General features: G+C 36.9%; 1 protein-coding gene across 1 annotated transcript; it reads left to right on the top strand.

The window, feature by feature from the left end:
* The first annotated feature begins 7,151 nt into the window (after nucleotides 1-7,151).
* LOC114249429 (uncharacterized) lies at nucleotides 7,152-9,001 on the top strand. The gene has a single exon (XM_028183016.2). It carries the CDS (start codon nucleotides 7,164-7,166, stop codon nucleotides 8,076-8,078), a length of 915 nt encoding a protein of 304 aa, XP_028038817.2. The 5' UTR covers nucleotides 7,152-7,163; the 3' UTR covers nucleotides 8,079-9,001.
* The last annotated feature ends 3,518 nt before the right edge of the window (nucleotides 9,002-12,519 follow it).

Genomic DNA, 12,519 nt, shown 5'->3' with positions numbered 1-12,519 from the left:
CCGCACTGCGTACTATTTATTACCTTTTGGTTTTCAAGGATGATTTGTGACACGTTTTCTTTTAATTCAATATAGTATACGAGCTCACGGCCCGCCTGATGTTAAGTGATTACGACGAACGGCTCGACGAGCCAATTAACCCTCAGACACAGCCCACTGAGTTTCTCGCCAGATCTTTTCAGTGGGTCGCGATTCAGATCCGGTGATAGATTCTGCGAAGCACTGCTCTTGCTGGGGCCAGTGCTAGCAACACTTTCGGTTTGAGCCCCGTGAGCTCACCTACACGTCAAAGAGAATCTGAAATAGCCACTCAAGACTATCAGCATAGCTTGAAAAAAAAAACACCTCTCGATATCGAGAATACATCAAATAAAAAAATATCACGATAAGTGCCCGCGAATGTTTATCATGAATAGGTGCACATATTTATTTAATTATTAATATTTTTCTCCAAATAAAATTAGCTCAAACTGAATTGTTATAAAAGTGGATTTAAAAACTTCAACACCATCAAAGTCAAACTGCACTTACTATAATATCATTGTATCATTCGTTTAACTTTAATGAACTTAAAAATTTTCACAATAGCACCCAAATATACGATCTGCACACCGTGCAATCAAACCTTACACCTTTCAAAACTAAAAATCAAATTAAAATCAACCTTACGACAAAGGCTCAGAGATTACGTTAATTTAAAAGAGCCGCTTATGTAACTCGGTTATTACCTGTACCGCAAACAAGCCTCTTAAGAACGTACAATAGACGAGGTATATATTCAATGGAATCTATATTTCATTCATGGCGGTCCGTTGCTAAATTATGAATGAACGTGGATACATGAATGGACAGACCTTCAGACAGTGAGGCGTCGTTATTGTATCGTTTTAAAGCGACTTCAGTTCTTAGAAGCGATCGTCCACCACTCTTGACTTCCACAGGTGGTCATCCGATATTCTGCATTCCTATTCATTTCCGTTGGATTCACATTGATTTTGAGAGAATAGAGTGCTTGTGTGTCTCCGCGGGTGTTTCCTGGCCGGCCCTTCGAAATTGAGAATAAATTGAGGACGCTTTTAATGCAAGCGAAATTGGTATTTGTAATCTATTTTTAACTTATATTTAAGTACTGAGTTGCGATTGGTATGCTTTCTACTGTTTTGGTTTATTCAAGAGATCCGTTATTGGAGTCTGCATTTGATATGGTGATAGTCTGCCTGTTTATTATTTAGGAAAAGGTCTCATCTGGAAGATTATGCTAGAGCTAGTGTTAGCAAATTCTCTCAGGTTGAGACCACGAGCTTACCTAACCGTCATGGCGTATCTGGAATAGCCTCTTAGGCTACTAGCGAATAGGTAGGGAATAAAAAACCGTATGTAGTGTTTATCTTCATACTTTTTCTTGTATAACTCCCGGTGTAATTTTTATATCGAATACTGATAGTGATTGGTGTGAGTCAGTCAACATGGTTTAATATCATGTCATTCTGCCTTTTTATACCCCAAAGAAATTACATACACAGTTTTGGGATCGATTAAAAATGGGCTTTATTTAGCCTAATTAGTAATAAAACTGTTTCCATGTGCGCTTCTAAATTATTAAGGAATATTGTGATCTCACATATACATACCTATTTTATGTATTTGCTTCTGACTTCGAAGTCAGGTTTTGCCATTTTCCCAAGTAGCACGTTGTTACTTACATCCAAAAGAAGTTTTTGTTATGTTTTTTTTCTCTGTACTTTCCACGGACTTAGCTATTTGTTAGAAGTTGACAAAATTTTATTAAAAATCGATGTTCGATACCAGATTTACATGATGTATAGATACTAGTTAAGTGTTAAAATCACTTTGTTTGGAACATAACTAAAGTTAACTTTTAGAAAAATGGGAAATACATTGAGCAGATTTTTAAAAGCGATGATGACGTGTAAAAAAAAAATTTACTAATTTAACATATTACTGGATGATTTTGAAGAATAATTGCTTTGGAACATCACCTGGGTTACTTTGACGTGAACACAATTACCTTCATGCATTCGATAATAACCCTTTTACGGGTATCTCTTGTGATTTGCGAGGGTGGAATACTTTCACAGCAATCCAAACCTTATATTCTGGCAGATAAAACATTTTATTCTACGAAAAATTCAACAGTTTGATCAGATATTTGTATCAGAACTGTGTTTGTTTTTACATTGTTATATCCTATTCATTGTTTTCGTTCGGTTTCGTGATCACATTCGGGTCTGTCAGATTTTGCTGACAATGCCAACAAAAAAGAGCGCCAATTTTTCTCTCTTGCAAAAAGATCGGCTGATATCAAAAAGCTTCTGTTCAACGAATAATTTATAAGGCAAAGGTTGATAAAAAAAAAAAAAAACTTCCTAGCAGACGAGTCAGACGTTGAAATATGTATCCGTCTTCGGTCGTGTCTATTTTTACACAAATTTTCACCTATTCTGTCCCTGATCTCAAGTTTGTCTGTAGCAGGATTGTTTTCAAATTTTTCCAATAAGTAACTTCTAGTTTTATTACTGCGTCAATTTTAGTAGAATATTATAGTCAAACCGTATTTATCCGAAATGTTACTTTATAAACTACTAGCAGTTTGTAACTAAACTCATTTCTGGCATCTTTATCAATAATATGTACTTCATTCTGGGAATAAGCAGCTTTGACTGGTCTTAAATCACCTGATGCCTGATATACTAACAGAAATTGGAAATTAAGCATGTCTTTTTTATTTATTTTTTTATTTTTATTGCGTAGATGGGTGGACGAGCTCACAGCCCACCTGATGTTAAGTGGTTACTGGAGCCCATAGACATCTACAACGTAGACGCGCCACCCACCTTGAGATACAAGTTCTAAAATCTCAGTATAGTTACAACGGCTACCCCACCCTTCAAACCGAAACGCATTACTGCTTCACGGCAGAAATAAGCAGGGCGGTGGTACCTATCCGCGCGGACTCACAAGAGGTCCTACCACCAGTAATTACGCAAATTATAATTTTGCGGGTTTGATTTTTATTACACGATGTTATTCCTTCACCGTGGAAGTCAATCGTGAGCATTTGTTGAGTACATATTTCATTAGAAAAATTGGTACCCGCCTGCGGGATTCGAACACCGGTGCATCGCTTCAATACGAATGCACCGGACGTCTTATCCTTTAGGCCACGACGACTTCATTAGGCCACGACGACTTCTGACTGTCTTTGTTTGATATCTTTGTTCTCTCAGGAATTACAAGGTACGCCCTTATAATGAGGTGCTCAATTGAAATACTCTAGTTTTAGGCTGAATTAATTCACACAAACCACATACGATTAAATATGTATTATCGCTGTTGGTAATTTAATATTACTCTCGGCCACTATCGAGTCGGTCTCCACGTTCGGAGTCAGTACCTTTGTGAAAGATATTTGGTATTCGAGTGTGTTGTGTCTAGCATGTGTCCATTATTTATCATTAAATTTTCATAGATGATGTAGGATTTGAAATAAGATACCTACAAGAAACTAAGGGATCGTAAATAGATTTTGTATAATTATTTGGCATTATTTTGAGATTTTCACGAGCCTTAATATTGTGATTATAAATACATTCAAATATAAATCAATTCTGTAAATTAAACGGTTGTCTGGAAGCGATTGCTTTTAGCGATAAGACAGTTTATTGTATAAATGTGCTTATTGACTGTTTTCAAATGTTAATTGTACTTTGGTGAGCAATAAAGTATATTCTCTTTATCTCTTGCTCAAATATTCATATGTAACAATCTTAATAGAATAAGATTGTGGTTCAAATCTAATAAAAAAATTACATTCAAATTGTATTGCGCTTCTTTCGAGGTTTTGCTCAACTGTATCAACTTTGGTCTTGACCGGATCGGATATTACAATATTTTAATCAGTTTTATTTTTGTTCGACTTGTGGGGATTCTAAAGTTCTACAATATATAGAAAAACCAAGACACCGTTACGATGGAGTAAGGGTCTCTAAGTTATATGAGCTAAAAATACACGGACTAGAAAATAAGTAGACAAATTTGTCTGCTAGCATCTTATCTGCAGTCTTCAGACTAGCCGTGATAATGGCACTTGGAAAAGCGCTAAAATATGACGCACTAACTATTAACATTAAAACTTTGTTAATAGAACTCGTTAGATTATTGTTTTGAAATATCAATGCCCCATTGGATTCGGGAATTATCTATACTAATATTATAAAGAGGAAAGATTTGTTTGTTTGTTTGTTTCGAATAGGCTCCGAAACTACTGGACCGATTTGAAAAATTATTTTTCCATTAGAAGCCGACATTGTCCCTGATGAACATAGGCTACTTTTTTTAAATTTTTTTTTTATTTTATCTTTTTGGTTTCATGTGTGTTTTAATGTTTCCGAAGCGAAGCGAGGGCGGGTCGCTAGTTCAGATATAAATTTGTTTATTAATGAAGCCAAACATTCGAAAACGGCTCTCTGTCATCTGCTGGGAACGTGTTATGAGCTTCTTCGGACACATCATGCGGTCTCCCAGACATTAATTAGACAAGCTCATAATTTCGGGTCGCATAGAAGGTAAGCGCGCCGTGGGTAGAACACCAGCCAAATGGTCTCATCTAGTAAGAGAAGCACTTGGTGGTAGTCTGTACCATGCACTCCCTGCCACCCATGATCGAACACTGTGGAAGAACGTCACACGTGGTCGTCATCCTCAGCAGTGTGGGAACGATGAAGAAGAGTTATTAATTATAGATATTATGGATTATTTGATAATATTGAACCCTCCTCGTGAAGAGTCTGAAAGACCTAAGGCCGTGTCTAATCGCATTTCAAATGAACATTGCACCTCCGCTCCTGAGTGACAAATAATATAACTAATGTAGTTTACCTAATGTGGATAAATTAGGCCATTAGGCTTACCTAATGTGGATAAATTTTGAGGAATTTTAATGGATTATTTGGAATTCTACAAAACAATTAAAATAATAGATTTAAATCTTGAAACAGACCGCAGTTCATTTCCAACAGAAACATGTTGACACTGAATACTCGGAGAAGTTTCAGATTGTGTTTCTCATTGCTTCTTTATCTTGGCACGATTGCGGCGTTAAAGATTTGCAGTAGTTTTAATTATTGTCAAGTCAAAAGTTTTTTATTCAATTTGGTCTTTAGAAGTGCTTTTAAGTCGTCGTAACTTTATCACCTATTCGGAATTAAATTTCACAAGTGAAAAGAGTCCGCAAAAAGGTCAGCGTACTTTTGCAAAACTAATAAACTTTTGTATTAAATAAAGATTTGAGAACCTCCATTGTTTTTGAAGTCGACTTAAAATTTATTTTTTATAACATCTTATTGGTTCATTCTTTGAATTACAAACTAAAGTTACTTTTAGTATTGAGTCTAGCAGCAGTAATTTAGGAAATGGAAATCTCAAATCCAAATGTATTTTATTCATTTTGCTTCGAGTCTGCATCTTCACTGAACCTAAGAATTATATGGAAAACATAAGCAATTTCCTTTATTTATACCCGTCGCTACACCAAAAATAAATCCCCAGGTTAGAGCCCCGTGAGCTCACCTACTGGCTCGGTGAATCTGGTATGACCTCTCGAGGTCAATAGAATAGGCTTTTTTTTATTGCTTAGATGGGTGGACGAGCTCACAGCCCATCTGGTGTTAAGTGGTTACTGGAGCCCATAGACACCTATAACGTAAATGCGCCACCCACCTTGAGATATAAGTTCTAAGGTCTCAAGTATAGTTACAACGGCTGCCCCACCCTTCAAACCGAAACGCATTACTGCTTCACGGCAGAAATAGGTAGGGTGGTGGTACTTACCCGTGCGGACTCACAAGAGGACCTACCACCAGTAAATTTTAGGATTAAAAAAAATTACTTTATCCAAGACATTTATATATCCTCAACGTGCCGTACACCACTTCCAACGGAATCGGACGAAAGCCGTGCGTCATTATTGCTCTCATTACCGATAATGGGGCTACGGGCCACTCACCAAAGCCTGTGAGTCTTTCAAATTAAATATGACAGGATAATAAAGCGAATTGATTCACAATTATAATGCTACCAAACATTGTTACTGGACCCTTTTCATATTCGATAACTCGTTCTTGGGGACGTGATTTTGCAGGGCGGGGCTAATGGATACCCACCCTAAAAACGGCTCTTGGATCACGCGTGCACCATAAGGCCTGTATTATAGGGTATTCATACTTAATTAATATGGTCTTGTTTGAGTGGATTTTGTGATTTTGATGCTTGTTTTGCGAATTCATTATGTGTTTTGGCTTAATCGACATTGAAAATTTAGGTTAGGTGTATCCTACTGTTGTCATGTTCATGTCAGTATGTATTTTTGTTAGAACAATTATAAAAATACTTTTGGTAAATACTATGTAAATCTTTTATTTCTGTATAGCGAAAAGCTAATGTCACTATTTAACAAAAATCGAAAGGAAGGTTTTATTTTTGCTTCATATCCGTATATCTAAATGTATGAAAGTATGTATATCTATCTGTCCCAGGTTCGTATAGTACAGAAGATTCTAGTTAAAGGTGAAACGATCATGAGATTTTTATGTGATTATCTCCGATTGTTGTTGTTTTTTTGTGTGACTCTAAGTCTAATTTGTTTCAAAAGTAACCAATTAATGATTATTGAGTTTGATTGAGATTTTTTGTAAGACATCAATACTGTTTCATTATTAAATTACAATTTCTGGAAAAGGCCCAGAATTAAAGCAACGAACACTGTATTAAACTTATTGAAATTCTTACCTTCGTGTGTGCGTGCAATCATCGTCCTGGAATAAAAACTGATACAATACTAACAACAATGCAACTTCATAAACAGCAACCAAATTGGATTTAATGAGACAAATATAAGGGATGTTATCGTCCCATACAAAATTATTCATAGCTACTAAAACGTTTCTTTCATGATAATACAAGTTTTTTTTTTTCATCAAAAACTGGGGTTGACGGCTCACCGACAAAAGGGTGGGACGGGCCAAATAATTGCCGAAACGCTTCGAGTGAGACCTATTGTGTTTATTTACAATGGGGTGCACTAAGTGGGGGTAGTTTTTGTAATTGTTACCTCGGCAAAACTCACCCTGCACCATCAGTTGTGGATGCAACGTCTGTGTGGTAGCCACGCGAAAATGTCTCGCTCATTTTTAGTCGACACTCTGATCAGTGACACGAAGGACTCGAAGAAATCCGAGATGGCCAGCGACTCTTTCAATCCATACACAAGTTTAATCGGCTCACACTTAGATCCACGACCGAAGTTCTTGCCGTACCCATATCCGGGAAATTTGAACAATCTTCTAAGTTTCGGTCTGCAACATCAAAGGTCACCGGATCTGTTCAGGCCGTTTTTGGAGCAACTGCACTTCAGATATCCGATGCTCCATCAGTTGCCGCGTCAACCGGAATTAGTGGAGAGCCAAAATGAGCCGAGGCCTTTTGATAGCTTTCTAAAAACCGAGGATCAAGAGCCAGTGAATTTCGTGAATCGAAGGAAGAAGTCTGTATCGCCATACTTGCATCACCCATATAAAACAACTTCACCATCTAAAAGTCAAGGTCAAAGATCACCTTCTTTATCAAGCGACAGCAGAAATGGAACTCCCAGTCCACCGCTGGCCCACCCGGAAGAACTACTCCCGGGATACTCAAAGGACTTGAAACGTTTACCTTTAAAAGAAGATTCCAGTAAACGCATCAGAACCGCATTCACCGGCACTCAACTTCTAGAATTAGAAAGAGAGTTCTCAATGAACATGTATTTGTCGAGATTGAGAAGAATAGAGATCGCCTCGCGACTGAAGCTGTCTGAGAAACAAGTGAAAATTTGGTTCCAGAATAGAAGAGTGAAGTTGAAGAAAGAAGAGTCTCCGTTGTCTTCTGCCGAAGGGAAAGTTAAAAAGTGCTGCTGCTCTAAGTCCTGTTCCAAGAACCAGGAGTCTTCGTGTGAGAATGAACAGATAGACGTTGTCAGTGATGAAGGTTTTCAGGCGCGGCATTTGTCACACTATCATTAGTTTAAGGATACACGAATTTATTAATTCGTTTACACAAGCAAAATCCTACAGTAGTTCAACTAGGTTTATGGTATGTTTATTAAATTGTCAATGTTCAGAGATCTATTTGTTTGTGGTTTTAAAGAACACTAGTGCGATATACATGCGCTTATATTCAATTACTTCATTAAATTAATTCTATACTATGATATTAAGAAAAGCCTGCGTTATTTTGTACATTCGCTCTGTCTCTTTTGGGATTTTTTTATGTTTACTGTGAGTGCATAGGACAACATCATTGCAACCATTTCTAGGTTCTATTAAATCTTTCTTACAAGATGTTTCACAAAGCAGTTTTCAAATTTGACATTTCTTAATAATTATTATGATGTTTTCCCAATAGAACTCTCAAACGAGTGTAGCAGATAGAGAGTAAGTAGTTCGCGGTATTGGTATTTTGTTTTTTGGTTTAGTACTTATTTAGTCAATCTGTGGTATTTGGTTTCAAATAACTCCGTGTTGGCTTTTAACAGAAGTGAAAGATAAAATTAATTGAGATCAGGTTATGTAAGATTGTTACAAGTTAATTGATATTTCGACTTCATTCGGCCCAACGTTGAGATCGTCGAAATACTCTGCTTAATTAGGTATACTGAAATTTAAATTAAAAAAACATTTTACCTTAAGGTATATTGAAATTCAAATTAAAAATAAACTTTTTAAATTGTAACATTGATTACGTATGGCATGTAGTTTATTGAACTTTAAAATTTTAGTACCGTCTTGTTGAAATGTATATAATAATTTATAGAACTAGATTAAGTAATTGCGTTCGTATGAAATTTTATAAGTGACGATTGTTGTAAATTTTTATAAAAATATCGATGCGTGACTCTTGTAAAGCATTCCAGTTCACAGTCTAAATTAAATGACTTTTAAAAATATAATACATTTTTTTCATTTCTGTAATAATTGAATGTACTTGATACTTACCGAAAAAGTTGGAGTGACCAAGTGTCCGAGTATCTGGACGTGAGACTGAGCCACGCACTTCACTGTGCCACTGACCGACATAAGTGGCTAAAAATTACAAAAAAAGGTCACAAGCGGGCGCATCTCGATGCTCAGCAATGAGCGATCGACTGAAGGAGAAGGAGGAGGATACTTACCTAAAAATGCGAATTGAAGGTTCATAGTTTATTGTTTCTTTCACGCAGCAATCCTAATCCCTCGCCGCCGGCGCAGACTCATCCATACTAACTAGAACCACCACATTCATACATTGTCCATTTCCAGAGATCTTTTCTGCCGCGTACCATCAATTTTTATAATAAGCTTCTTTTCACGGTGCTTCTCGAGCGCTATGACATGTCCTTCTTCAAACGAGGCTCGGGATAACTACTTACCGATAAGCAGCGGCTTGGCTTTGCTCTTGGCATTGCTGACGTCCATGAACCACAGTAACCACTCACCATCAGGTTGTGCTTGTCTGCTTAAAAGGGTATATAATAAATAGATGTATACATGAAAGTAGCACACCCACTTTTTTATTTATACAAATTAAATGCGAAACAAACGCACGTAGTTAATCACTTTAGATTTTATGAATTTTTCTACTTTTGTTACCTCTAAGGATGAGTCTGTGAACGTAGTGCAATGTGACTTATTATATAGTACATTAGTGATGTTGTAATCTAAGCGAGACATTGCTGCCGTATGGTCGGGACTGTGAATAAAAACTGGATGCGTACAGCCCAAGACAGTAAGAGTTAGAGATAGATTGATGAGACTGATCCTCACTCAGCACTAAGCGGCTTAAAGTTGAAGATGAATTTAAATACAAATCTGCAATCAACTTCATGGAGCTATATCGTTCAAGTAAATTAGCCCAGTGCGATAGCCCTAACTGCATCTTAATCAGCTTAACTTAAGAGTAGAGGGAGATTGTAGATATGTATGTTCACATTTTTTAAACCTACCACATCAAGGAAGCCATCCACTTTGAGATACGAGGTCGGAGTTTCAATTGTATCCTACGTCTTTTTATATCTTAAATAGGTGGATGAGCTCACGGCCCACCTGATGTTTAGTGGTTACCTGAGACCATAGACGTCTACAACGTAAATGCCGCCGTCTACCTTGAGATATGAGTTCTAAGGTCTCAGTATAGTTACAACGGCTGCCCCACCCTTCAAACTCAAACGCATTACTGCTTCACAGCAGAAATAGGCAGGGTAGTGGTACCTACCCGAGCGGGCTCACAAGACGTCCTACCACCAGATAGTGCGTGGTCGATTTCGTATCTGCCCTCGCCTTTAAATCCCATTTACCAAGCGCTTGGTTCATTTCATCGTTCATTTCATGTAGCGAAGAAAATTCAACAAATAATTATATTGGTAATAAGCAATTACCCACAGCCCTATTGCAAGGACGTCCCATACGACCTAAAGAATTTAATTAAAAGCCGTCCTCGCAATCCGAGTGCGAGAATGTGGGGGTCCAAGCCGGGGGGGGACAACTGTAGTGGTATTCAAATTAACACGTGTTGCGCACGAAGAATTCTTATTACTTCGTACATAAACATTTTCTAGTTCTCTATCATGTTCAATATTCGATAAGTACCTATATTTAATATACTTAATATTAGTTGCGTCAATTGTTTTCTCTTGAACACCACTGGTATTATAGTAGGCATAATAAATGGCACACAACTTAATTCACGGTAGACAGCGGCTTGGCTATGCCCCTGGCATTGCTGAGGTCCATGGGCGACAGAAACCACTCACGATCTGGTGGGCTGTGCGCTCGTCTGCCTACTAGGACAATAAAAAAAGGTACTATAAATGTACTAAAATGTAAAAAAATATAAGTAGGTTTAAATTATATAACGGTTGTTGAGATTATTTGATATCTTACAATTCACCACAGTGTATCGTATATTGTATACTAGCGACCCGCCCTTGCTTTGCTTTGGAAACATTAAATTTTATTATTAATAGCTGAGTCCCGCGATGCTATGTCTCGTGGTACCGCGGGTGACGCCGCGGGGCGAGGCTAGTCTAAAAAATAAACCTAAGTTACTTCTTATATCATCAGCTAACTATCAGTGAAAGTCTCGTCAAAATCGGTCCAGAAATTAGCCGGAACAAACAGACAGACAGACAGACAAAAATTGTAAAAAATGTTATTTTGGTGTATGTACCGTATATAATATATTCATATGCATGTAGTAAAAAGCGGTTATTTCAATATTACAAACAGACACTCCAATTTTATTTATATTTATAGATGTATAGATAAGTTAGATCTCAATACGTAGATATAGTTACCAATATCGAGATTTTAAACAGAAGACAGACACATAGAGAAGAAGATAATCAAAAATACTAGCACATTTCTTTATTAAAATACGGAGGTTAAAATAAACCGAAAGAATATTAAACAGAAAATTTAGAAAAAAAATAAAGTACACCTGGTGTTAAAGTGATAACCGGAGCCTATAGACATCTACAACGTAAATGCCGCCACCCACCTCGAGACATGAGTTGTAAGGTCTCAATTTTAACAGCACGACCACCACTAAAACCCCCTAATTTCGTTAGTGGTAAAGCATATTGAAAATCCGCATGTTACCCAGCATCCTAAAATCTAGTTAGCTTAAGTTATTTATTATGTTATGCTGACGGCTTAATTATATTGATGGGACTGACGTTATGTCAACTGTGAGCACCGTCAGCAGACGAAAAGCAAATGATTCAATAATAATACAAAATCTCTCCCACGAATTAATCCAAGCCGATGTTTGCGTAACAACCATCATCCATCGGAAATCAAATAACGTAATTATTTGTCGAAATCATTTATCTATTGAGGGACGCTTCGTCGCGTGGCATCCATATTAGTAAGCACATCATTGATATTTAGCAATACAACTCTATGTCACGGAAGCAAGACTTAAAGTTGCTTGATCTTTTATTTAAATGAAAACAAATATATTTTCATGTTAAACGCAAATATAGGCCCTTATTTTGCCGGAATAAGATTACAAATTGCTTGGCCTTTAGTATCTAAATAGTATAAACAAAATTGTTAACATCCAAATTCGCCACGCGCTACTTTTCGTTGGTATCTGTTTGAATTTCGAACCCATCTAAATGTGGAATTTGTTTTTCATAAGACTGGGAGTTAGAATGAGACGTTATTTAGGTATATTTATTTTAATTTATTTTGGGCTTCCATTTTTGTTCACTTCGCGGAAATTTTAGGTCTCTGTACGCATACTTTGTATGCATGCGGTGTACCCCGAATAGCTTATTTTAGCCCTTTTCGTTTCCCGGATCCCATACTACTTTATTTTCTTAGTTTATCTAGGAGTATAGTGTACACAATCGTTATTGCTTTTGGAATAAGGCTTCTATGACTTCGACATTAGGCTATTTTTAGTTTAGCAACCACTCTTGTG

The sequence above is a fragment of the Bombyx mandarina genome, chromosome 23, assembly GCF_030267445.1.
Source record: "Bombyx mandarina strain Sakado chromosome 23, ASM3026744v2".
Lineage (NCBI taxonomy): Eukaryota > Metazoa > Arthropoda > Insecta > Lepidoptera > Bombycidae > Bombyx > Bombyx mandarina.
The sequence above is the reverse complement of the archived record's forward strand: the minus strand, read 5'-3'. Positions and strand labels throughout refer to the sequence as shown.